The 27,213-nt window shown below is 48.1% G+C and overlaps 2 protein-coding genes across 2 annotated transcripts in view; one reads left to right on the top strand and one right to left on the bottom strand.

The window, feature by feature from the left end:
* dbt (dihydrolipoamide branched chain transacylase E2) overlaps positions 1-17,986 on the bottom strand; it is a 33,939-nt gene extending 15,953 nt beyond the window's left edge. The window contains exons 1-9 of the mRNA XM_034531201.1: positions 17,857-17,986; positions 16,612-16,744; positions 15,153-15,228; positions 14,804-14,985; positions 14,586-14,713; positions 10,635-10,869; positions 10,298-10,464; positions 10,146-10,223; positions 9,868-10,059 (exon numbers count right to left, since the gene is read on the bottom strand). Of these exons, the coding sequence (XP_034387092.1) occupies positions 9,868-10,059; positions 10,146-10,223; positions 10,298-10,464; positions 10,635-10,869; positions 14,586-14,713; positions 14,804-14,985; positions 15,153-15,228; positions 16,612-16,744; positions 17,857-17,901 (1,236 nt within the window). The 5' untranslated portion in view covers positions 17,902-17,986. The remainder of the gene's footprint in view (positions 1-9,867; positions 10,060-10,145; positions 10,224-10,297; positions 10,465-10,634; positions 10,870-14,585; positions 14,714-14,803; positions 14,986-15,152; positions 15,229-16,611; positions 16,745-17,856) is intronic.
* A 1,822-nt stretch (positions 17,987-19,808) lies between these two features.
* Positions 19,809-26,686, top strand: rtca (RNA 3'-terminal phosphate cyclase). The gene is made up of 11 exons (XM_034531533.1): positions 19,809-20,067; positions 20,151-20,251; positions 20,685-20,828; positions 20,912-21,035; positions 24,129-24,187; positions 24,567-24,708; positions 24,842-24,963; positions 25,742-25,800; positions 25,896-25,990; positions 26,075-26,179; positions 26,453-26,686. Exons 1-11 carry the CDS (start codon positions 20,005-20,007, stop codon positions 26,549-26,551), a joined length of 1,113 nt encoding a protein of 370 aa, XP_034387424.1. The 5' UTR covers positions 19,809-20,004; the 3' UTR covers positions 26,552-26,686.
* The last annotated feature ends 527 nt before the right edge of the window (positions 26,687-27,213 follow it).

Genomic DNA, 27,213 nt, shown 5'->3' with positions numbered 1-27,213 from the left:
TTCTGGTGTGTGGTTGTGGTTCTAGAGTGTGGTTGTGGTTCCAGAGTGTGGTTGTGGTTCCAGTGTGTGGTTGTGGTTCTAGAGTGTGGTTGTGGTTCCAGAGTGTGGTTGTGGTTCTGGTGTGTGGTTGTGGTGTGTGGTTGTGGTTCTAGAGTGTGGTTGTGGTTCTGGTGTGTGACTGTGGTTCTGGTGTGTGGTTGTGGTTCTGGTGTGTGGTTGTGGTTCTGGTGTGTGACTGTGGTTCTGGTGTGTGGTTGTGGTTCTAGAGTGTGGTTGTGGTTCTAGAGTGTGGTTGTGGTTCTGGTGTGTGACTGTGGTTCTGGTGTGTGACTGTGGTTCCGGTGTGTGGTTGTGGTTCTAGAGTGTGGTTGTGGTTCTAGAGTGTGACTGTGGTTCTGGTGTGTGACTGTGGTTCTGGTGTGTGGTTGTGGTTCTAGAGTGTGACTTTGGTTCTGGTGTGTGACTGTGGTTCTAGAGTGTGACTGTGGTTCCGGTGTGTGGTTGTGGTTCTAGAGTGTGGTTGTGGTTCTGGTGTGTGGTTGTGGTTCTAGAGTGTGACTGTGGTTCTGGTGTGTGGTTGTGGTTCTAGAGTGTGGTTGTGGTTCTGGTGTGTGACTGTGGTTCTGGTGTGTGGTTGTGGTTCTAGAGTGTGGTTGTGGTTCCAGAGTGTGGTTGTGGTTCCAGTGTGTGGTTGTGGTTCTAGAGTGTGGTTGTGGTTCTGGTGTGTGGTTGTGGTTCTGGTGTGTGACTGTGGTTCTAGAGTGTGGTTGTGGTTCTGGTGTGTGACTGTGGTTCTGGTGTGTGACTGTGGTTCCGGTGTGTGGTTGTGGTTCTAGAGTGTGGTTGTGGTTCTAGAGTGTGACTGTGGTTCTGGTGTGTGACTGTGGTTCTGGTGTGTGGTTGTGGTTCTAGAGTGTGACTGTGGTTCTGGTGTGTGACTGTGGTTCTAGAGTGTGACTGTGGTTCCGGTGTGTGGTTGTGGTTCTAGAGTGTGGTTGTGGTTCTGGTGTGTGGTTGTGGTTCTAGAGTGTGACTGTGGTTCTGGTGTGTGGTTGTGGTTCTAGAGTGTGACTGTGGTTCTGGTGTGTGACTGTGGTTCTAGAGTGTGACTGTGGTTCCGGTGTGTGGTTGTGGTTCTAGAGTGTGGTTGTGGTTCTGGTGTGTGGTTGTGGTTCTAGAGTGTGACTGTGGTTCCGGTGTGTGGTTGTGGTTCTAGAGTGTGGTTGTAGTTCTAGAGTGTGACTGTGGTTCTGGTGTGTGGTTGTGGTTCTAGAGTGTGGTTGTGGTTCTGGTGTGTGACTGTGGTTCTGGTGTGTGGTTGTGGTTCTAGAGTGTGGTTGTGGTTCTGGTGTGTGGTAGTGGTTCTGGTGTGTGGTAGTGGTTCTGGTGTGTGGTTGTGGTTCTGGTGTGTGGTTGTGGTTCTGGTGTGTGGTTGTGGTTCTGGTGTGTGACTGTGGTTCTGGTGTGTGGTTGTGGTTCTGGTGTGTGGTTGTGGTTCTAGAGTGTGGTTGTGGTTCTGGTGTGTGGTTGTGGTTCTAGAGTGTGGTTGTGGTTCTAGAGTGTGGTTGTGGTTCTGGTGTGTGGTTGTGGTTCTGGTGTGTGGTTGTGGTTCTAGAGTGTGACTGTGGTTCTAGAGTGTGACTGTGGTTCTAGAGTGTGGTTGTGGTTCCGGTGTGTGGTTGTAGTTCTAGAGTGTGGTTGTGGTTCTGGTGTGTGACTGTGGTTCCGGTGTGTGGTTGTGGTTCTAGAGTGTGGTTGTAGTTCTAGAGCGTGACTGTGGTTCTGGTGTGTGACTGTGGTTCTAGAGTGTGGTTGTGGTTCTAGAGTGTGACTGTGGTTCTAGAGTGTGGTTGTGGTTCCGGTGTGTGGTTGTAGTTCTAGAGTGTGGTTGTGGTTCTGGTGTGTGACTGTGGTTCCGGTGTGTGGTTGTGGTTCTAGAGTGTGGTTGTGGTTCTAGAGTGTGACTGTGGTTCTGGTGTGTGACTGTGGTTCTGGTGTGTGGTTGTGGTTCTAGAGTGTGACTGTGGTTCTGGTGTGTGACTGTGGTTCTAGAGTGTGACTGTGGTTCCGGTGTGTGGTTGTGGTTCTAGAGTGTGGTTGTGGTTCTGGTGTGTGACTGTGGTTCCGGTGTGTGGTTGTGGTTCTAGAGTGTGGTTGTGGTTCTAGAGTGTGACTGTGGTTCTAGAGTGTGACTGTGGTTCCGGTGTGTGGTTGTGGTTCTAGAGTGTGGTTGTGGTTCTGGTGTGTGGTTGTGGTTCTAGAGTGTGACTGTGGTTCCGGTGTGTGGTTGTGGTTCTAGAGTGTGGTTGTAGTTCTAGAGTGTGACTGTGGTTCTGGTGTGTGGTTGTGGTTCTAGAGTGTGGTTGTGGTTCCAGAGTGTGGTTGTGGTTCCAGTGTGTGGTTGTGGTTCTAGAGTGTGGTTGTGGTTCCAGAGTGTGGTTGTGGTTCCGGTGTGTGGTTGTGGTTCTGGTGTGTGACTGTGGTTCTGGTGTGTGGTTGTGGTTCTAGAGTGTGGTTGTGGTTCCAGAGTGTGGTTGTGGTTCCAGTGTGTGGTTGTGGTTCTAGAGTGTGGTTGTGGTTCCAGAGTGTGGTTGTGGTTCTGGTGTGTGGTTGTGGTGTGTGGTTGTGGTTCTAGAGTGTGGTTGTGGTTCTGGTGTGTGACTGTGGTTCTGGTGTGTGGTTGTGGTTCTGGTGTGTGGTTGTGGTTCTGGTGTGTGACTGTGGTTCTGGTGTGTGGTTGTGGTTCTAGAGTGTGGTTGTGGTTCTAGAGTGTGGTTGTGGTTCTGGTGTGTGACTGTGGTTCTGGTGTGTGACTGTGGTTCCGGTGTGTGGTTGTGGTTCTAGAGTGTGGTTGTGGTTCTAGAGTGTGACTGTGGTTCTGGTGTGTGACTGTGGTTCTGGTGTGTGGTTGTGGTTCTAGAGTGTGACTTTGGTTCTGGTGTGTGACTGTGGTTCTAGAGTGTGACTGTGGTTCCGGTGTGTGGTTGTGGTTCTAGAGTGTGGTTGTGGTTCTGGTGTGTGGTTGTGGTTCTAGAGTGTGACTGTGGTTCTGGTGTGTGGTTGTGGTTCTAGAGTGTGGTTGTGGTTCTGGTGTGTGACTGTGGTTCTGGTGTGTGGTTGTGGTTCTAGAGTGTGGTTGTGGTTCCAGAGTGTGGTTGTGGTTCCAGTGTGTGGTTGTGGTTCTAGAGTGTGGTTGTGGTTCTGGTGTGTGGTTGTGGTTCTGGTGTGTGACTGTGGTTCTAGAGTGTGGTTGTGGTTCTGGTGTGTGACTGTGGTTCTGGTGTGTGACTGTGGTTCCGGTGTGTGGTTGTGGTTCTAGAGTGTGGTTGTGGTTCTAGAGTGTGACTGTGGTTCTGGTGTGTGACTGTGGTTCTGGTGTGTGGTTGTGGTTCTAGAGTGTGACTGTGGTTCTGGTGTGTGACTGTGGTTCTAGAGTGTGACTGTGGTTCCGGTGTGTGGTTGTGGTTCTAGAGTGTGGTTGTGGTTCTGGTGTGTGGTTGTGGTTCTAGAGTGTGACTGTGGTTCTGGTGTGTGGTTGTGGTTCTAGAGTGTGACTGTGGTTCTGGTGTGTGACTGTGGTTCTAGAGTGTGACTGTGGTTCCGGTGTGTGGTTGTGGTTCTAGAGTGTGGTTGTGGTTCTGGTGTGTGGTTGTGGTTCTAGAGTGTGACTGTGGTTCCGGTGTGTGGTTGTGGTTCTAGAGTGTGGTTGTAGTTCTAGAGTGTGACTGTGGTTCTGGTGTGTGGTTGTGGTTCTAGAGTGTGGTTGTGGTTCTGGTGTGTGACTGTGGTTCTGGTGTGTGGTTGTGGTTCTAGAGTGTGGTTGTGGTTCTGGTGTGTGGTTGTGGTTCTGGTGTGTGGTTGTGGTTCTGGTGTGTGGTTGTGGTTCTGGTGTGTGGTTGTGGTTCTGGTGTGTGGTTGTGGTTCTGGTGTGTGACTGTGGTTCTGGTGTGTGGTTGTGGTTCTGGTGTGTGGTTGTGGTTCTAGAGTGTGGTTGTGGTTCTGGTGTGTGGTTGTGGTTCTAGAGTGTGGTTGTGGTTCTAGAGTGTGGTTGTGGTTCTGGTGTGTGGTTGTGGTTCTGGTGTGTGGTTGTGGTTCTAGAGTGTGACTGTGGTTCTAGAGTGTGACTGTGGTTCTAGAGTGTGGTTGTGGTTCCGGTGTGTGGTTGTAGTTCTAGAGTGTGGTTGTGGTTCTGGTGTGTGACTGTGGTTCCGGTGTGTGGTTGTGGTTCTAGAGTGTGGTTGTAGTTCTAGAGCGTGACTGTGGTTCTGGTGTGTGACTGTGGTTCTAGAGTGTGGTTGTGGTTCTAGAGTGTGACTGTGGTTCTAGAGTGTGGTTGTGGTTCCGGTGTGTGGTTGTAGTTCTAGAGTGTGGTTGTGGTTCTGGTGTGTGACTGTGGTTCCGGTGTGTGGTTGTGGTTCTAGAGTGTGGTTGTGGTTCTAAAGTGTGACTGTGGTTCTGGTGTGTGACTGTGGTTCTGGTGTGTGGTTGTGGTTCTAGAGTGTGACTGTGGTTCTGGTGTGTGACTGTGGTTCTAGAGTGTGACTGTGGTTCCGGTGTGTGGTTGTGGTTCTAGAGTGTGGTTGTGGTTCTGGTGTGTGGTTGTGGTTCTAGAGTGTGACTGTGGTTCCGGTGTGTGGTTGTGGTTCTAGAGTGTGGTTGTAGTTCTAGAGTGTGACTGTGGTTCTGGTGTGTGGTTGTGGTTCTAGAGTGTGGTTGTGGTTCCAGTGTGTGGTTGTGGTTCCAGAGTGTGGTTGTGGTTCCAGTGTGTGGTTGTGGTTCTAGAGTGTGGTTGTGGTTCTGGTGTGTGGTTGTGGTTCTGGTGTGTGGTTGTGGTTCTAGAGTGTGGTTGTGGTTCTGGTGTGTGACTGTGGTTCTGGTGTGTGGTTGTGGTTCTGGTGTGTGGTTGTGGTTCTAGAGTGTGGTTGTGGTTCTGGTGTGTGACTGTGGTTCTGGTGTGTGGTTGTGGTTGTGGTTCTAGAGTGTGGTTGTGGTTCTAGAGTGTGGTTGTGGTTCTGGTTCTAGAGTGTGACTGTGGTTCTGGTGTGTGACTGTGGTTCTGGTGTGTGGTTGTGGTTCTAGAGTGTGACTGTGGTTCTGGTGTGTGACTGTGGTTCTAGAGTGTGACTGTGGTTCCGGTGTGTGGTTGTGGTTCTAGAGTGTGGTTGTGGTTCTGGTGTGTGGTTGTGGTTCTAGAGTGTGACTGTGGTTCCGGTGTGTGGTTGTGGTTCTAGAGTGTGGTTGTAGTTCTAGAGTGTGACTGTGGTTCTTGTGTGTGGTTGTGGTTCTAGAGTGTGGTTGTGGTTCTGGTGTGTGACTGTGGTTCTGGTGTGTGGTTGTGGTTCTAGAGTGTGGTTGTGGTTCCAGAGTGTGGTTGTGGTTCCAGTGTGTGGTTGTGGTTCTAGAGTGTGGTTGTGGTTCTGGTGTGTGGTTGTGGTTCTGGTGTGTGACTGTGGTTCTAGAGTGTGGTTGTGGTTCTGGTGTGTGACTGTGGTTCTGGTGTGTGGTTGTGGTTCTAGAGTGTGGTTGTGGTTCTGGTGTGTGGTTGTGGTTCTGGTGTGTGACTGTAGTTCTAGAGTGTGGTTGTGGTTCTGGTGTGTGACTGTGGTTCTGGTGTGTGACTGTGGTTCCGGTGTGTGGTTGTGGTTCTAGAGTGTGGTTGTGGTTCTAGAGTGTGACTGTGGTTCTGGTGTGTGACTGTGGTTCTGGTGTGTGGTTGTGGTTCTAGAGTGTGACTGTGGTTCTGGTGTGTGACTGTGGTTCTAGAGTGTGACTGTGGTTCCGGTGTGTGGTTGTGGTTCTAGAGTGTGGTTGTGGTTCTGGTGTGTGGTTGTGGTTCTAGAGTGTGACTGTGGTTCTGGTGTGTGGTTGTGGTTCTAGAGTGTGGTTGTGGTTCTGGTGTGTGACTGTGGTTCTGGTGTGTGGTTGTGGTTCTAGAGTGTGGTTGTGGTTCCAGAGTGTGGTTGTGGTTCCAGTGTGTGGTTGTGGTTCTAGAGTGTGGTTGTGGTTCTGGTGTGTGGTTGTGGTTCTGGTGTGTGACTGTGGTTCTAGAGTGTGGTTGTGGTTCTGGTGTGTGACTGTGGTTCTGGTGTGTGACTGTGGTTCCGGTGTGTGGTTGTGGTTCTAGAGTGTGGTTGTGGTTCTAGAGTGTGACTGTGGTTCTGGTGTGTGACTGTGGTTCTGGTGTGTGGTTGTGGTTCTAGAGTGTGACTGTGGTTCTGGTGTGTGACTGTGGTTCTAGAGTGTGACTGTGGTTCCGGTGTGTGGTTGTGGTTCTAGAGTGTGGTTGTGGTTCTGGTGTGTGGTTGTGGTTCTAGAGTGTGACTGTGGTTCTGGTGTGTGGTTGTGGTTCTAGAGTGTGACTGTGGTTCTGGTGTGTGACTGTGGTTCTAGAGTGTGACTGTGGTTCCGGTGTGTGGTTGTGGTTCTAGAGTGTGGTTGTGGTTCTGGTGTGTGGTTGTGGTTCTAGAGTGTGACTGTGGTTCCGGTGTGTGGTTGTGGTTCTGGTGTGTGGTTGTGGTTCTGGTGTGTGGTTGTGGTTCTGGTGTGTGACTGTGGTTCTGGTGTGTGGTTGTGGTTCTGGTGTGTGGTTGTGGTTCTAGAGTGTTGTTGTGGTTCTGGTGTGTGGTTGTGGTTCTAGAGTGTGGTTGTGGTTCTAGAGTGTGGTTGTGGTTCTGGTGTGTGGTTGTGGTTCTGGTGTGTGGTTGTGGTTCTAGAGTGTGGTTGTAGTTCTAGAGTGTGACTGTGGTTCTGGTGTGTGGTTGTGGTTCTAGAGTGTGGTTGTGGTTCTAGAGTGTGGTTGTGGTTCTGGTGTGTGACTGTGGTTCTGGTGTGTGGTTGTGGTTCTAGAGTGTGGTTGTGGTTCTGGTGTGTGGTAGTGGTTCTGGTGTGTGGTTGTGGTTCTGGTGTGTGGTTGTGGTTCTGGTGTGTGGTTGTGGTTCTGGTGTGTGGTTGTGGTTCTGGTGTGTGACTGTGGTTCTGGTGTGTGGTTGTGGTTCTGGTGTGTGGTTGTAGTTCTAGAGTGTTGTTGTGGTTCTGGTGTGTGGTTGTGGTTCTAGAGTGTGGTTGTGGTTCTAGAGTGTGGTTGTGGTTCTGGTGTGTGGTTGTGGTTCTGGTGTGTGGTTGTGGTTCTAGAGTGTGACTGTGGTTCTAGAGTGTGACTGTGGTTCTAGAGTGTGGTTGTGGTTCCGGTGTGTGGTTGTAGTTCTAGAGTGTGGTTGTGGTTCTGGTGTGTGACTGTGGTTCCGGTGTGTGGTTGTGGTTCTAGAGTGTGGTTGTAGTTCTAGAGCGTGACTGTGGTTCTGGTGTGTGACTGTGGTTCTAGAGTGTGGTTGTGGTTCTAGAGTGTGACTGTGGTTCTAGAGTGTGGTTGTGGTTCTGGTGTGTGGTTGTAGTTCTAGAGTATGGTTGTGGTTCTGGTGTGTGACTGTGGTTCCGGTGTGTGGTTGTGGTTCTAGAGTGTGGTTGTGGTTCTAAAGTGTGACTGTGGTTCTGGTGTGTGACTGTGGTTCTGGTGTGTGGTTGTGGTTCTAGAGTGTGACTGTGGTTCTGGTGTGTGACTGTGGTTCTAGAGTGTGACTGTGGTTCCGGTGTGTGGTTGTGGTTCTAGAGTGTGGTTGTGGTTCTGGTGTGTGGTTGTGGTTCTAGAGTGTGACTGTGGTTCCGGTGTGTGGTTGTGGTTCTAGAGTGTGGTTGTAGTTCTAGAGTGTGACTGTGGTTCTGGTGTGTGGTTGTGGTTCCAGAGTGTGGTTGTGGTTCCAGTGTGTGGTTGTGGTTCCAGAGTGTGGTTGTGGTTCCAGTGTGTGGTTGTGTTTCTAGAGTGTGGTTGTGGTTCTGGTGTGTGGTTGTGGTTCTGGTGTGTGGTTGTGGTTCTAGAGTGTGGTTGTGGTTCTGGTGTGTGACTGTGGTTCTGGTGTGTGGTTGTGGTTCTGGTGTGTTGTTGTGGTTCTAGAGTGTGGTTGTGGTTCTGGTGTGTGACTGTGGTTCTGGTGTGTGGTTGTGGTTGTGGTTCTAGAGTGTGGTTGTGGTTCTAGAGTGTGGTTGTGGTTCTGGTGTGTGGTTGTGGTTCTGGGTGGTTCTGGTGTGTGGTTGTGGTTCTAGAGTGTGGTTGTGGTTCTAGAGTGTGACTGTGGTTCTGGTGTGTGACTGTGGTTCTGGTGTGTGGTTGTGGTTCTAGAGTGTGACTGTGGGTCTGGTGTGTGACTGTGGTTCTAGAGTGTGACTGTGGTTCCGGTGTGTGGTTGTGGTTCTAGAGTGTGGTTGTGGTTCTGGTGTGTGGTTGTGGTTCTAGAGTGTGACTGTGGTTCCGGTGTGTGGTTGTGGTTCTAGAGTGTGGTTGTAGTTCTAGAGTGTGACTGTGGTTCTGGTGTGTGGTTGTGGTTCTAGAGTGTGGTTGTGGTTCTGGTGTGTGACTGTGGTTCTGGTGTGTGGTTGTGGTTCTAGAGTGTGGTTGTGGTTCCAGAGTGTGGTTGTGGTTCCAGTGTGTGGTTGTGGTTCTAGAGTGTGGTTGTGGTTCTGGTGTGTGGTTGTGGTTCTGGTGTGTGACTGTGGTTCTAGAGTGTGGTTGTGGTTCTGGTGTGTGACTGTGGTTCTGGTGTGTGGTTGTGGTTCTGGTGTGTGGTTGTGGTTCTAGAGTGTGGTTGTGGTGTGTGGTTGTGGTTCTAGAGTGTGGTTGTGGTTCTGGTGTGTGGTTGTGGTTCTGGTGTGTGACTGTGGTTCTAGAGTGTGGTTGTGGTTCTGGTGTGTGACTGTGGTTCTGGTGTGTGGTTGTGGTTCTGGTGTGTGGTTGTGGTTCTAGAGTGTGGTTGTGGTTCTGGTGTGTGACTGTGGTTCTGGTGTGTGGTTGTGGTTCTAGAGTGTGGTTGTGGTTCTAGAGTGTGGTTGTGGTTCTGGTGTGTGGTTGTGGTTCTGGTGTGTGGTTGTGGTTCTGGTGTGTGGTTGTGGTTCTGGTGTGTGGTTGTGGTTCTAGAGTGTGGTTGTGGTTCCAGAGTGTGGTTGTGGTTCCAGAGTGTGGTTGTGGTTCTGGTGTGTGGTTCCAGAGTGTGGTTGTGGTTCCAGAGTGTGGTTGTGGTTCTGGTGTGTGGTTGTGGTGTGTGGTTGTGGTTCTAGAGTGTGGTTGTGGTTGTGGTGTGTGGTTGTGGTTCTAGAGTGTGGTTGTGGTTCTGGTGTGTCGTTGTGGTTCTGGTGTGTGTGGTTGTAGTTCTAGAGTGTGGTTGTGGTTCTGGTGTGTGGTTGTGGTTCTGGTGTGTGACTGTGGTTCTAGAGTGTGGTTGTGGTTCTGGTGTGTGGTTGTGGTTCTGGTGTGTGGTTGTGGTTCTAGAGTGTGGTTGTGGTTCTAGAGTGTGGTTGTGGTTCCAGAGTGTGGTTGTGGTTCTGGTGTGTGACTGTGGTTCTGGTGTGTGACTGTGGTTCTGGTGTGTGGTTGTGGTTCTGGTGTGTGGTTGTGGTTCTGGTGTGTGGTTGTGGTTCTAGAGTGTGGTTGTGGTTCTAGAGTGTGGTTGTGGTTCCAGAGTGTGGTTGTGGTTCTGGTGTTTGGTTGTGGTTCTAGAGTGTGGTTGTGGTTCTAGAGTGTGGTTGTGGTTCTGGTGTGTGGTTGTGGTTCTAGAGTGTGGTTGTGGTTCTGGTGTGTGGTTGTGGTTCTGGTGTGTGGTTGTGGTTCTAGAGTGTGACTGTGGTTCTGGTGTGTGGTTGTGGTTCTGGTGTGTGGTTGTGGTTCCGGTGTGTGGTTGTGGTTCTAGAGTGTGGTTGTAGTTCTAGAGTGTGACTGTGGTTCTGGTGTGTGGTTGTGGTTCTAGAGTGTGGTTATGGTTATAGAGTGTGGTTGTGGTTCTAGAGTGTGGTTGTGGTTCTAGAGTGTGGTGTAGAACTCACTGATCCGATGTTGGACAGGGTGAAGGTTCCTCCGCTCAGCTCGTTGGTTCCCAGCTGGCCTGCGGTTCCAAGCATCTGCAGGCGGTTTAGCTCCTGAGCGATGTCGAACACACTGAGCAGCTGAACGTTCTTCACGTTGGGAACCAGCAGACCCTGAACGGTGTCCATCGCCAGGCCGATGTTATGAGACGCCTTCAGAACAGAACCACACATTGACAAATGTTCTGGGAATCAAACATTGGGGTTCAAAGCCGAGATCAATAAGTCAAAATGAAAACCTTGTACGTGATGTTCTGGCAGCTTTCGTCCAATGAGGAGTTGAGGATGGGGAACTGGAGGAGGCCGAGGGAGGCGGCCTGAACCAATGAGAACACAGCATTAACATCACCACTCGGTGGTTAACCAATCGGCGTGCATGTGAGCGGCGTACCTTGATGAAGAAGGGCATGAAGCTCAGTTTGACCCCCCGACCTTCTGCGAGGGGTCGGAGTTCAGCTCTCAGAGACACCAGGCGGCTCAGGTCCACTTCGTCACAGTAACCAAAGTGAGGGATCTTCAGCGCCGCCGTCATCGTCTTCACCATCGCTCTGTGGAAACCTGGAGGACACGAGCACCGTTAGACCTGAGAGACCACATCATCTGGTCTGGTGTCTCAGGGGACCAGGATCGACCGAGACTGGAGACCACATCAGAGACAACGGTGTCCTGAATAAACCATTCACATCTCAGCAGTATGACCAGTATGATTCTCATCAACAGACGCTGACCTTTGAGGGGCTCAGTGACGTCCTTCCCGGTGAAGACAGGTTTGGGTGTGGCGGGTGGAGGTTTGATGGCTGCCGTAGTTCTCACAGGCCTGGCAGCAGCAGAGGGCGGAGTCTGGGTCTCCAGGAACAGGGTCGGAGGTATGATGGCTCCGGTCTGCTTCGCCAGGAAGTTCAGGATGTCCTCCTTCAGGAGCCGTCCGTCTCGCCCCGTCCCCACCACTTCACTGAGCTTAATCTGAGAGTCAGGACAGTCAAACCAGTTAAACTAGTCACAGGAAGAGACTGGAGACACTAGGATGAGACTGGAGACGGACTGGAGACACTAGGAAGAGACTAGAGACGGACTGGAGACACTAGGAAGAGACTAGAGACGGACTAGAGACGGACTGGAGACACTAGGAAGAGACTAGAGACGGACTGGAGACACTAGGAAGAGACTAGAGACGGACTAGAGACGGACTGGAGACACTAGGATGAGACTAGAGACACTAGGATGAGACTAGGAAGAGACTAGAGACGGACTGGAGACACTAGGATGAGACTAGAGACGGACTGGAGACACTAGGATGAGACTAGAGACAGACTGGAGACACTAGGATGAGACTAGAGACGGACTGGAGACACTAGGAAGAGACTAGAGACGGACTGGAGACACTAGGATGAGACTAGAGACGGACTGGAGACACTAGGATGAGACTAGAGACGGACTGGGAACACTAGGAAGAGACGGACTGGAGACACTAGGAAGAGACTAGAGACGGACTGGAGACACTAGGAAGAGACTAGAGACGGACTGGAGACACTAGGATGAGACTAGAGACGGACTGGAGACACTAGGATGAGACTAGAGACGGACTGGGAACACTACGAAGAGACGGACTGGGGACACTAGGAAGATACTAGAGACGGACTGGGGACACTAGGAAGAGACTAGAGACGGACTGGAGACACTAGGATGAGACTAGAGACAGACTGGAGACACTAGGAAGAGACTAGAGACCGACTGGAGACAGTAGGATGAGACTAGAGACGGACTGGAGACACTAGGATGAGACTAGAGACCGACTGGAGACACTAGGATGAGACTAGAGACGGACTGGAGACACTAGGAAGAGACTAGAGACGGACTGGGAACACTAGGAAGAGACGGACTGGAGACACTAGGAAAAGACTAGAGACGGACTGGAGACACTAGGATGAGACTAGAGACGGACTGGAGACACTAGGATGAGACGGACTGGGGACACTAGGATGAGACTGGAGACGGACTGGAGACACTAGGATGAGACTAGAGACAGACTGGAGACACTAGGAAGAGACTAGAGACGGACTGGGAACACTACGAAGAGACGGACTGGAGACACTAGGATGAGACTAGAGACGGACTGGGAACACTAGGAAGAGACGGACTGGGGACACTAGGAAGAGACTAGAAACGGACTGGGAACACTAGGAAGAGACTAGAGACGGACTGGGAACACTAGGATGAGACTAGAGACGGACTGGGAACACTAGGAAGAGACGGACTGGGGACACTAGGAAGAGACTAGAGACGGACTGGGAACACTAGGAAGAGACTAGAGACGGACTGGAGACACTAGGATGAGACTAGAGACGGACTGGAGACACTAGGAAGAGACTAGAGACGGACTGGAGACACTAGGAAGAGACTAGAGACGAACTGGAGACACTAGGGTGAGACTAGAGACGGACTGGAGACACTAGGAAAAGACTAGAGACGGACTGGAGACACTAGGAAGAGACTAGAGACGGACTGGGAACACTAGGAAGAGACGGACTGGAGACACTAGGAAAAGACTAGAGACGGACTGGAGACACTAGGAAGAGACTAGAGACGAACTGGAGACACTAGGAAGAGACTAGAGACGGACTGGAGACACTAGGATGAGACTAGAGACGGACTGGAGACACTAGGGTGAGACTAGAGACGGACTGGGAACACTAGGAAGAGACGGACTGGAGACACTAGGAAGAGACTAGAGACGGACTGGAGACACTAGGATGAGACTAGAGACGGACTGGAGACACTAGGATGAGACTAGAGACGGACTGGAGACACTAGGATGAGACTAGAGACGGACTGGGAACACTACGAAGAGACGGACTGGGGACACTAGGAAGATACTAGAGACGGACTGGGGACACTAGGAAGAGACTAGAGACGGACTGGAGACACTAGGATGAGACTAGAGACAGACTGGAGACACTAGGAAGAGACTAGAGACCGACTGGAGACACTAGGATGAGACTAGAGACGGACTGGAGACACTAGGATGAGACTAGAGACGGACTGGAGACACTAGGAAGAGACTAGAGACGGACTGGGAACACTAGGAAGAGACGGACCGGAGACACTAGGAAAAGACTAGAGACGGACTGGAGACACTAGGATGAGACTAGAGACGGACTGGAGACACTAGGATGAGACTAGAGACGGACTGGAGACACTAGGATGAGACGGACTGGGGACACTAGGATGAGACTGGAGACGGACTGGAGACACTAGAAAGAGACTAGAGACGGACTGGAGACACTAGGAAGAGACTAGAGACAGACTGGAGACACTAAGAAGAGACTAGAGACGGACTGGAGACACTAGGATGAGACGGACTGGGAACACTACGAAGAGACGGACTGGAGACACTAGGAAGAGACTAGAGACGGACTGGAGACACTAGGAAGAGACTAGAGACGGACTGGAGACACTAGGAAGAGACTAGAGACAGACTGGAGACACTAGGATGAGACTAGAGACGGACTGGGAACACTAGGAAGAGACGGACTGGGGACACTAGGAAGAGACTAGAGACGGACTGGGAACACTACGAAGAGACGGACTGGAGACACTAGGAAGAGACTAGAGACGGACTGGGAACACTACGAAGAGACGGACTGGAGACACTAGGATGAGACTAGAGACGGACTGGGAACACTAGGAAGAGACGGACTGGGGACACTAGGAAGAGACTAGAGACGGACTGGGAACACTACGAAGAGACGGACTGGAGACACTAGGATGAGACTAGAGACGGACTGGGAACACTAGGAAGAGACGGACTGGGGACACTAGGAAGAGACTAGAGACGGACTGGGAACACTAGGAAGAGACTAGAGACGGACTGGAGACACTAGGATGAGACTAGAGACGGACTGGAGACACTAGGATGAGACTAGAGACGGACTGGAGACACTAGGAAAAGACTAGAGACGGACTGGAGACACTAGGAAGAGACTAGACGGACTGGAGACACTAGGAAAAGACTAGAGACGGACTGGAGACACTAGGAAGAGACTAGAGACGGACTGGGAACACTAGGAAGAGACGGACTGGAGACACTAGGAAAAGACTAGAGACGGACTGGGAACACTAGGATGAGACTAGAGACGGACTGGAGACACTAGGAAAAGACTAGAGACGGACTGGAGACACTAGGAAGAGACTAGAGACGGACTGGAGACACTAGGATGAGACTAGAGACGGACTGGAGACACTAGGAAGAGACTAGAGACGGACTGGGAACACTAGGAAGAGACGGACTGGGAACACTAGGAAGAGACTAGAGACGGACTGGAGACACTAGGATGAGACTAGAGACGGACTGGAGACACTAGGATGAGACTAGAGACGGACTGGAGACACTAGGAAGAGACGAACTGGGGACACTAGGAAGAGACTAGAGACAGACTGGAGACACTAGGAAGAGACGGACTGTGGGACACTAGGAAGAGACTAGAGACGGACTGGGAACACTAGGAAGAGACTAGAGACGGACTGGAGACACGAGGAAGAGACTAGAGACGGACTGGGAACACTAGGAAGAGACTAGAGACAGACTGGAGACACTAGGATGAGACTAGAGACGGACTGGGGACACTAGAAAGAGACTAGAGCCAGACTGGGGACAGAATGAACATTGACTCGGGACACACGTTGTTCTCCATGGCGAGGCGCCTAACGGCGGGCGTGGCCTGAGTCTTGTGCCCTTTGATCTCCTGGTGGGTGTGTTCTTCTCGAGCCATGGCGGGCGTCTCCACCACGTCCTCCTCCTGGATCACCTCTGATCAACAACAAGGTTTTAGTGTGAAACCAGAACACCAGGAGACACTGAAGACCTGGTTCCAAACTAACATCAGGCGTCCTGTCTCACCTGAACTGGACTCTGTCTCGATGTCCACCAGCGGCTTCCCCACCAATGCGGTTGCGTCCACGTCGTAGTAGAGCTTCTTGATGACTCCGTCGTAACGGCTGGTGATGGTGACGGAGGCCTTGTCGCTCTGGACCTCACAGATACTGTCAAACTGGGACACCTTGTCCCCCTCCTTCACGTACCTGAGGGACATTCAGGGACAAATGGGTCTCTGGTCAGTTTATGCAGTCTTGGGTAAGTAGTCTTGTGGTGTCAGGGTCCCACTAATCTCGTGGTCTCAGTAATCACATGTTCTCAGTAGTCTCATGTTGTCTCAGTATTATCGTGGTCTCATGGTCTCAGGACTCACCACTCCTTCACCGTCACCTCCATGATTCCCTCTCCGATGTCGGACAGTTTGAACGACACGATTGGTCCTCGATTCACTACAGGGGAAAACACAGTGACATCATCAACGACTTCATCATCAACGACATCAAGTCTTCATCAACGTTTTCAACGACATCATCAACGACTTCATTATCAACGACATCAAGTCTTCATCAAGGTTTTCAACGACATCATCAACGACTTCATTATCAACGACATCAAGTCTTCATCAAGGTTTTCAACGACATCATCAACGACTTCATCATCAACGACATCAAGTCTTCATCAACGTTTTCAACGACATCATCAACGACTTCATCATCAACGACATCAAGTCTTCATCAACGTTTTCAACGACATCATCAACGACTTCATCATCAACGACATCAAGTCTTCATCAACGTTTTCAACGACATCATCAACGACTTCATCATCAACAACATCAAGTCTTCATCAACGACTTTATCAAGGTCTTCATCAACGACATCATCATCAACGACATCAAGTCTTCATCAACGTTTTCAACGACATCATCAAGGTCTTCATCAACGACATCATCATCAACGACATCAAGTCTTCATCAACGACTTTATCAAGGTCTTCATCAACGACATCAAGTCTTCATCAACGACTTTATCAACGACATCATCAACGACTTCATCATCAACGACATCAAGTCTTCATCAACGACTTTATCAAGGTCTTCATCAACGACATCAAGTCTTCATCAACGACTTTATCAACGACATCATCAACGACTTCATCATCAACGACATCAAGTCTTCATCAACGACTTTATCAAGGTCTTCATCAACGACATCATCATCAACGACATCAAGTCTTCATCAACGACTTCATCATCAACGACATCAAGTCTTCATCAACGTTTTCAACGACATCATCAAGGTCTTCATCAACGACATCATCATCAACGACATCAAGTCTTCATCAACGACTTTATCAAGGTCTTCATCAACGACATCAAGTCTTCATCAACGACTTTATCAACGACATCATCAAGTCTTCATCAACGTCTTCTTCATCAACGACATCAAGTCTTCATCATCATATGGAATGAAACCTGTTGATCTGGATTCTCTGAACCAGGAAGAACTCCTAACTTCTATGAGGCGGAGCAAACACCCAGCGACTTCCTCAATTACTGAAACTAGACCGAGGATGCGTTTCAGGACTTTGGTCCCTGCTGGTCTCAGGACTTTGGGTCCAGCTCAGGGTTCTTATTAATGAACAATAAGAATCTGAACCAAATATCAGTGAAACAGAAAAAAGCTGAGGAGCGTCTCGTCACCAGAAGAACAGCTGATCCACCTTAAAAGGTCAGTCCACCTTAAGTTTCTACAGGTGTGACCTCACTGCTGACTCATCGACACACAGAGTCCTGCAGGTCTGGACTTTGTATTCTGCTGGTCTCGACCTACCGGCGGAGGAGTGCAGGGTCCTGCTGCTCAACACCTGGAGGCTTGGCTCCCATCTGAAGCTCAGAGGCCGAATGGTTCGGTCGGACCTGAAGCTCTGCAGCCGGAAACATCGACACCGGTACTGATGAGTCAGCTAACAGGAAGAAACAGACAGGCACAAAGGTCACCAGGCAGGTAGAGTCCTCAGAGAGACAGACGGGTACAACGGTCACCAGACAGGTAGAGTCCTCAGAGAGACAGACGGGTACAAAGGTCACCAGACAGGTAGAGTCCTCAGAGAGACAGACGGGTAACAAAGGTCACTGTGTGCATTAATACTTTTACTACAGGTAGGTCACTGTGTGCATTAATACTTTTACTACAGGTAGGTCACAGTGTGTATTAGTATTTTTACTACAGGTAGGTCACTGTGTGCATTAATACTTTTACTACAGGTAGGTCACAGTGTGTATTAATACTTTTACTACAGGTAGGTCACAGTGTGTATTAATACTTTTACTACAGGTAGGTCACAGTGTGTATTAGTATTTTTACTACAGGTAGGTCAGTGTGTGCATTAATACTTTTACTACAGGTAGGTCACAGTGTGTATTAGTATTTTTACTACAGGTAGGTCACTGTGTGTATTAGTATTTTTACTACAGGTAGGTCACTGTGTGTATTAGTATTGTTACTACAGGTAGGTCACTGTGTGTATTAGTACTTTTACTACAGGTAGGTCACTGTGTGCATTAATACTTTTACTACAGGTAGGTCACTGTGTGCATTAATACTTTTACTACAGGTAGGTCACTGTGTGCATTAATACTTTTACTACAGGTAGGTCACAGTGTGTATTAATACTTTTACTACAGGTAGGTCACAGTGTGTATTAATACTTTTACTACAGGTAGGTCACTGTGTGTATTAGTACTTTTACTACAGGTAGGTCACAGTGTGTATTAGCAGGAAGCTAACTGAAGCTGCTAACACAAAGGTAGCATGTTAGTTACCCCCTATGGTAACCCTTACCGCACGCGCACGCACACGCACACACACACACCAGAAAGCGGTTTTACGTCACATTTGTAGCATTATTAGCATCAGCGTGACAACAGACGTTACTGCAGCTAACAGGCTAAGCTAGCGGGCCAACAGGGCGCCAGGGTGATGACGTCATTCCGTCCGCGTGAGCAGCGGAAGCAAACAAACAGAGGCGAAAACCAACAAACAGAAAACATTGACGGACTTCACCCTCTTCCTCACCAGCTGTCTGAACACAGTAAAGGAGCCTCTGGTCACCGCCGCCATCTTTACTCTAGCGACTTACGTCACAGCTGGACGCCCCACTTAGCAGCCAATCACCGCCCAGCGTCTTGTTCGGCGCTGTGGGAGACCGAAGGCAGCAGCGACCTCACGCCGCCACCCAGCGGCCAGCTGCGGAACTACATGCACTTCTAAAAGTACAATTATTGAGTGGGTTTCTGTACTCTCTGACAGAAGCCAATCGAGTCCAACAATGAGATAAATGCAGCATTAAGGCAATCATTATCAATATCCACATGAATATTAAAATCTCCTACAATAATAACCTTATCAGTTTTAAGGACTAAACTTGATAAACACTCTGAAAATTCAGATATAAATTCTGAATATGGACCTGGTGGCCGGTACAGTATAACAAATATAATTGGCTGTAATGTTTTCCAGGTTGGATGTGAAAGACTAAGAACAAGGCTTTCAAATGAGTTGTAGTTTAGTTTAGGTTTAGGATTCATTAATAGGCTTGAGTCAAAGATGGCTGCTACTCCACCTCCTCGGCCGGTGCCTCGAGGAATGTGAGTATTAATATGATTTGGAGGAGTTGATTCATTTAGGTTGACATATTCTTCATGGCTCAGCCAGGTTTCAGTAAGACACAATAAATCAATGTGATTGTCTGATATTAAATCATTTACTAATACAGCTTTAGATGACAGAGATCTAATATTTAGGAGTCCACATTTAATTATCCTGTTTTGTTGCACTGTGGCAGTAGTGATGTTAACCTGTATGAGGTTATTTTGTATGACTCCTCTTCTGGTTACTTTTGATTTAATTAATTTAAGTGGCCGTGGGACAGACACAGTCTCTATAGAGTTAAGGGTGGGTAACTGCTCGGATGGAAGTGCAGAGAAGGGTGGAAGACTACAACTCTGCTTCTGCTTCCTGATCTGAACTCTGGGTCATGGATTAAGTCCGCTAATCAACTTGGCCATGTTTACAGAAATGAGACGCGCTCCATCCCAAGTGGGATGAATGCCGTCTGGACTCATCAGATCAGGCTTTCCCCAGAAAGTCTTCCAGTTATCTATGTAGCCCACATTGTTTGCTGGGCACCACCTGGACAACCAGCGGTTGAATGACGACATGCGGCTATACATGTCATCATTGATCAGATTGGGGAGAGGGCCAGAGAAAACTACGGTGTCCGACATTATCTTGGCATAAGTACCGATTCCACATTAATTTTAGGTCCCCCAATAGGCTGCTGGGGGATGTTTTAGGATACACTGAGCACCTATCTCCTCTTCTCTCTCTCCTTATAGATGAATTGACATCTCTCCATTGCACCTTATTAACTCTGCTTCCTCCCCGGAGTCGTTGTGACTTCACGTCTCAGAGGGTCCATTGGACCTGGAGGTGTCTGATGCCTGGTGAACCGGCCTCCCATTGGCCCTGCTGATGCCCCGCCCCCCCTCCTCTCTACCTCCTTCTGTTTCATGGATTGTTGAGGTCTGGATCGTGGTCCATGCCTACTACTCATTATTCATAATTCCTGTCATATTCATTGAATGTTTATGTAACTCTGTTCATCTGGTCACATGACATCTATTCTTCTGTCCATCCGGGGAGAGGGATCCTCCTCTGTTGCTCTACCGAAGGTTTCTTCTCTTTTTTACCCTGAAAGTGTTTTTTCTATTATTTGAGAGTATTTCCTGTTCTGATGTGAGGTCAAAGGTCAGGGATGTCGTATGTGTACAGATTGTAAAGCCCTCTGAGGGGAGTTTGTGATTTGTGATATTGGGCTATATAAAATAAACTTAATTGAATCTATCTATCTATCTACATATATATAGATATATATATATATATATATATATATATATATATATATATATATATATATCACTCTATCGATCAGGTATATTATTATGAAAGCAACCGGAAGTGACTATAGTGGTTCCGTTTAAGTGTTTGGTCTAACTTGACAGAGAGAAGTTCTCGAAGAAGAAGAATCTCAAACAGAAGAAGAAGAAGCAGCAGCAGCAGCAGAATAACCTCAAACAGAAGAAGAACAAGAACCCGAATAATCTGAAACAGAAGGAGCTGAAGCAGCAGCAGCAGCAGAAGAAGAAGAAGAAGAAGAAGAAGATGGAGATGGAGATGGAGATGGAGTCCTCCGCGGTGGAGATCGACGGCAGCGTGATGGAGGGAGTGAGTATAACATGTAACATGCTAGCATGCTAACATGCTAGCGGTCGGTGGCTCACCTGCTCCCCGGTGTCGCCTCTCTGCAGGGAGGACAGATCCTGCGGGTTTCCGCGGCGCTCAGCTGCATCACCGGGTCCTCCATCAACATCAGCAAAGTCCGAGCCGGCAGGAGCACACCGGGGCTCAGGTGAGTGGCAGCTAGCGGCTAGCAGGCTAACGTTAGCCTATTCATTGGCGCCGAGGCGGCGGCTAACCGAGTTAGCCGTCTAGCATTCAAACAAAGGCCCGCGTTCATAAAAGCTCATTGTTCTGGTTTCATTTCCGGTTCTGGGCTCTTAGGATGCTGCTTTTTTAAGCTTGAGCTCAATACGTTTGCTGTTCACCAGACTCCATTCAATGTTTAGTGGAACCCGAGACCCACAGCGTCTCTGTCCCATGGAGGTCTGCTGTGAACCAGTCATTCATGTCGGTTAGTGAGCTGGAAGGAGGACCAGTCTTTGTTTATCTTCATGTCCCACAAAGTTAAAAAAGGGTCATATTTGTGAGTTCCGTAGTTTTCTTTTTAAGGCCGACCTGTGAAAAAAGTGTGTGTGTGTGTGTGTGTGTGTGTGTGTGTGTAGACCACAGCACCTGAGCGGCCTGCAGCTGGTCTCAGATCTGTGTTCTGGCAGTCTGCAGGGAGCCGCCATCGGTTCCACCGACATCAGTCTGACTCCAGGAAAGATCCAGTCTGGAAACCACACGGCCGACACAGAGACCGCTGGGTGAGTGTGTCCGTCTGCCTGTCCAGATCACAACATGTAGTTCCTGTTTTAACTGTGTGTGTGTGTGTGTGTGTGTGTGTCAGGAGTGTGTGTCTGCTGCTGCAGGTCGCTCTGCCATGTGCTCTGTACTCTGACGCCTCCTCACAGCTCATTCTGAAGGGAGGAACGAACGCAGAGATGGCTCCTCAGATCGACTACACCGTCAAGGTCTGTGACTCTGTACACCTGTATTATACTCTGTATACGTACCACACATACTGTACTCTACAAACATACTGTACACCTGTATTATACTCTGTATACGTACCACACATACTGTACTCTACAAACATACTGTACACCTGTATTATACTCTGTATACGTACCACACATACTGTACTCTACAAACATACTGTACACCTGTATTATACTCTGTATACGTACCACACATACTGTACTCTACAAACATACTGTACACCTGTATTATACTCTGTATACGTACCACACATACTGTACTCTACAAACATACTGTACACCTGTATTATACTCTGTATACGTACCACACATACTGTACTCTACAAACATACTGTACACCTGTATTATACTCTGTATACGTACCACACATACTGTACTCTACAAACATACTGTACACATGTACTATACTCTGTATACGTACCACACATACTGTACTCTACAAACATACTGTACACCTGTATTATACTCTGTATACGTACCACACATACTGTACTCTACAAACATACTGTACACATGTACTATACTCTGTACACATGTATTATACTCTGTATACGTACCACACATACTGTACTCTACAAACATACTGTACACATGTACTATACTCTGCACATGTACTGTACTTCAATTCAGTTTATTTTGTATAGCACAAAATTACAACACATTCAATGAACATAACACATTATTAATATGATGAGTAGTCGGCAGGTTAAAAAAGTTACAACCACCAAAAATAGCAGCAACCGTATTATAATGATAGAAGCAGTAATGGTATTGGCAATGCAACTAATCATAATAGCTGGAGGTGTTAGGCAGGACCAGATATCCATGAAATAATATGGTACTATAACCTCTCTAGTGGGGCAATATGGTACTACAAGCTCCTTAAGATATGATGGTGCATCACCAATCAAGGCTTTGTAGGTGAGGAGAAGAATTTTAAATGTGATTCTTGATTTTACAGGGAGCCAGTGCAGAGCAGCTAATACAGGAGTCATGTGATCTCTTTTCTTAGTTTTTGTGAGTACACGAGCTGCAGCATTCTGGATCAACTGGAGGGACTTAAGAGACTTATTAGAGCAGCCTGATAATAAGGAGTTGCAGTAATCTAGTCTGGAAGTAACAAACGCGTGAACCAGCTTTTCTGCATCTTTTTGAGACAAGATGTGTCTGATTTTGTAAATGTTACGTAGATGAAAAAATGCAATCCTTGAGATTTGCTTAACGTGGAGTTAAAGGACAAGTCTGGGTCAAAGATAACTAGAGATTCTTTACAGTGGTGTTGGATGCCAGGGCAATGCCATCTACAGAAACCACATCACCAGATCATTGATCTCTGAGGTGTTCAGGGCCAGTAAAATAACTTCAGTTTTGTCTGAGTTTAACATCAGGAAGTTGGAGGTCATCCATGTTTTTATGTCTTTAAGACATTCTTGAACTTTAGCGAGCTGGTTGGTCTCCTCTGGTTTGATCGATAGATATAATTGAGTATCGTCTGCATAGCAATGAAAGTTTATGGAGTGTTTCCTGATAATATTGCCCAAAGGAAGCATATATAAGGTCAATAAAGATCAGCACTAAGGTCTAACAAGACCAGTACAGAGATGAGTCCTTTACTCCGTACTGTGTACTAGCGCTGCGCAATTGATCGAATTTTAATCGCGATCACATCTTTATCTGCCTCGATTAAATGAGCATGATTGTCAGCGTTTAAAATGCTGACTCTCTGTCAATGTGCACCGCCGTCAACCCAGAAAAGCATAACTCAACCGCGTATCACCCACCTCCCAAAGACAGTCACATTTCATTTGGCCAAAGACAGGCGAGCAATGAAGGCTGTGATCAATGAAGGCTGTGATCAATGAAGGCTGAGATCAATGAAGGCTGTGATCAATGAAGGCTGTGATCAATGAAGGCTGAGATCAATGAAGGCTGAGATCAATGAAGGCTTCAGAGATCAATGAAGGCTTCAGAGATCAATGAAGGCTTCAGAGATCAATGAAGGCTTCAGAGATCAATGAAGGCTTCAGAGATCAATGAAGGCTTCAGAGATCAATGAAGGCTGTGATCAATGAAGGCTTCAGAGATCAATGAAGGCTTCAGAGATCAATGAAGGCTTCAGAGATGCGCTCCATGGCGTCTCCTCCACTGTGAACTACAACGGAGTCGAGTGTTTGACGACCTTTGGTCGAGCAGAACAATGGAGTGGTGCATGTTGGGTAAACATTGTATTCATATTTTGGTGTGAAGACGTGTACATTTGTATATTTGCCAGAATGTAACAACAATGGAATGGAAACAATGTTCTTGTTCATTTAAACGTTAAAGCGCAATAAAAAGATGTTTTTCCTAAAATTAATGAATAATCGTGATATTGATCAAAATAATCGTGATTATGATTTTGGCCATTATCGAGCAGCCCTACTGTGTACTGTACTCTGTACTGTACTGTGTACTGTACTGTACTCTGTACTGTACTCTGTACAGTACTCTGTACTGTACTCTGTGTACTATACTCTGTACTGTGTACTGTACTGTGTACTGTACTCTGTACTGTACTGTGTACTATACTCTGTACTGTGTACTATACTCTGTACTGTACTCTGTACTGTACTGTACTGTGTACTATACTCTGTACTATACTCTGTACTGTGGACTATACTCTGTACTGTGGACTGTACTATACTGTGTACTATACTCTATACTGTGTACTATACTGTGTACTATACTCTGTACTGTGTACTATACTCTGTACTGTGTACTATACTCTGTACTATACTCTATACTGTGTACTATACTCTGTACTGTGTACTATACTCTATACTGTGTACTATACTCTATACTGTGTACTATACTCTGTACTATACTCTATACTGTGTACTATACTCTGTACTGTGTACTATACTCTATACTGTGTACTATACTCTGTACTATACTCTGTACTGTGTACTATACTCTGTACTGTGTACTATACTCTATACTGTGTACTATACTCTGTACTATACTCTGTACTGTGTACTATACTCTGTACTGTGGACTGTATGTTTAACCCTTTGTTGTCTTCTTCAGGTGTTTAAACCGATGGTGGAGAGGTTTGGAGTCCATTTTGACTGTGACATCAGAATGAGGTCAGTTCCCTGTGGCATCGCTACTGTGTGTGTGTGTGTGTGTGTGTGTGTGTGTGTGTGTGTCTGACACTGTTTGTGTCTGTCTGTCTGTCTGTCTGTGTGTGTGTGTGTGTGTGTGTCTGACACTGCCTGTGTGTGTCTGTCTGTGTGTGTGTGTGTGTGTGTGTGTGTGTGTGTGTGTCTGACACTGCCTCTGTCTGTCTGTCTGTCTGTCTGTGTGTGTGTGTGTCTGACACTGCCTGTGTGTGTCTGTCTGTCTGTCTGTGTGTGTGTGTGTGTGTGTGTGTCTGTCTGACACTGTTTGTGTCTGTCTGTCTGTCTGTGTGTGTGTGTGTGTGTGTCTGTGTGTGTGTCTGTCTGACACTGCCTGTGGTCTCAGGGGGTACTACCCTAAAGGTGGAGGGGAGGTGATGGTGACGGTGAACCCCGTCAAAGAGCTACAGCCCGTCGTCATGACGGAGAGAGGAAACATCACCAAGATCTACGGCCGGGCCTTTGTTGCTGGAGTCCTGCCCTACAAAGTAAAGTCCTGCCCTTCAAAATAAAGTTACTGCTGGAAGTGATATATCATAACGGGGGTTTACAAACAAGCAGCTTTATTCTATTCGTCCCCTTAAGTCTGATGAGAACCCTAATAAGATGCTAACCTTTCAGCTGGCTAAAGACATGTCTGCTGCTGCGGTTCGAACCATCAGAAAGGAAATCAAAGAGCTGTACATCAACATCCCGGCGCTGCAGGAGAAGGAGAAGGCCTGCGGCAACGGCAACGGCATCATGTAAGCCCCGCCCACCTGCTGACATCACTACTGATTTAGACGTGAACACAATAAACGGGTAACCGAGGTTACGATATTGTAACCCTAGTTCAGGTGGAGCTCTGCTGGACTCGATGGGTAATCTTCTCCAATCACAAGCGAGCATTCGTCATCTGAGATTTAGCAAGAGCATAGTCAGCCAATCGGGGCGTGCGTACCCGAACACATGGGTTGGAGGCGGGTCTCCAAAGCTTCATCAGCTCCTTCTCCTCCTGACCACTCTGCCCAGTCAACGGTGATGTTCCACACAGGCTCAGCTGGTCCCCCTCAGGATCCAGACCTGGAGAGACCATGGCACGTGTTAAAATGTTCATTTAGTAAATGATGGTCATTTAGAGTCAAACGGACCATAAAGCAGGGGATGCTTTAGGGCGGGGCTACAGGGTGATTGACGGGTCGACACCTTGCCGGTGACGAGGTCCGTGTACACATCACTGAATCCAGAATGAACGAGCGCGAGTGATGAGACCGTAACCTTCTTGCGGGGTCAGGGGTCAAACTTCACGGAGGACAGAAACCGTTTCCCACGGCGACTCGCTTCGTTCTGATTTGCCGTTTGCGCTGACGTTGATGTTGTGTGTGCTCGTGATTGGAGGAGAGTTTTGCCCAAAGAAGGCCGAGCTTGCTGAAGTTAGAACTGCATGTTCATGCTCCTTTCTCTTTAAACTAGTTCTTCCCACGGGTCCTGAACGCATCCTCATGCGGGCAGCTCTCTGATTGGTTCTCTCCTTTGTTTCAGAATAATTGCCGAGTCGTCGACAGGTTGTGTGTTTGCAGGTTCGGCTCTGGGGAAGAAAGGTGAGGTCCCCTCTTTAATGTCTGACCAATCACAGAGCTCGGCTGCCACGTAGACGCCTGCCTGTCAGCCAATCAGAACTATGTTCTTTTTTCAGGTGTGTATGTAGATAAAATTGGTATTGAAGCTGCCGAGATGTTGCTGAGGAACATCCGACACAACGGCTGTGTGGACGAGTTCCTGCAGGACCAGGTGAGACACCTGCTGACCTGACCCTGGATGTCCAGCCTCATGCACAGTGCTCTGACCTCTGACCTGTGTCCTCTTCCTCCTCAGCTCATCATCTTCATGGCGTTGGCGAAGGGAACGTCTCGGATTCGAACCGGCGCTGTGACGCTGCACACGCAGACGGCCATTCACATCGCAGAGCAGCTGACTCAGGTGTGTGTGTGTGTGTGTGTGTGTGTGTGTGTGTGTGTCTGACACTGCCTGTGTGTGTGTGTCTGACACTGCCTGTGTGTGTCTGACACTGCCTGTGTGTGTGTGTCTGACACTGCCTGTGTGTGTCTGACACTGCCTGTGTGTGTGTGTGTGTCTGACACTGCCTGTGTGTGTGTGTGTGTGTCTGACACTGCCTGTGTGTGTGTGTGTGTCTGACACTGCCTGTGTGTGTGTTTAATACAGAGCTATTAATGTTTACTTTTGTGTTTGAAGGCAAAGTTCACAATAACAAAGTCTGAGGACGAACTGAGCAGCGACGACACCTTCATCATCGAGTGTGAAGGATCAGGAGCCGTTAACAAACACCTGTAGACACACACCTGTAGACGCACACTGAACACGCACACCTGTAGTCACACACTCTCCAGCTGCTCGGCCCCATGACCTTCAGCTTCTGTCTCAGGGTGTTTCCTTAAAACTGTAATAAATAAACAACTGTTTCTGTTTTTACGGCTCGCTGGTGTTTGTGTGTGAAAACCTGGACAGGTGTGTTGACTGGATGAATTCAGTATTAAGTCATAATGCAGAATCACAGACATGTTTATGACTGGATCATTTCAGTATTGAGTCATAATGCAGAATCACAGACATGTTTATGACTGGATGAATTCAGTATTAAGTCATAATGCAGAATCACAGACATGTTTATGACTGGATGAATTCAGTATTGAGTCATAATGCAGAATCACAGACATGTTTATGACTGGATGAATTCAGTATTGAGTCATAATGCAGAATCACAGACATGTTTATGACTGGATGAATTCAGTATTAAGTCATAATGCAGAATCACAGACATGTTTATGACTGGATGAATTCAGTATTAAGTCATAATGCAGAATCACAGACATGTTTATGACTGGATGAATTCAGTATTGAGTCATAATGCAGAATCACAGACATGTTTATGACTGGATGAATTCAGAGTCTTGAGTCATAATGCAGAATCACAGACATGTTTATGACTGGATGAA

This window comes from Cyclopterus lumpus, chromosome 4 (genome assembly GCF_009769545.1).
Source record: "Cyclopterus lumpus isolate fCycLum1 chromosome 4, fCycLum1.pri, whole genome shotgun sequence".
Classification (NCBI taxonomy): Eukaryota; Metazoa; Chordata; class Actinopteri; order Perciformes; family Cyclopteridae; genus Cyclopterus; species Cyclopterus lumpus.
The sequence above is the reverse complement of the archived record's forward strand: the minus strand, read 5'-3'. Positions and strand labels throughout refer to the sequence as shown.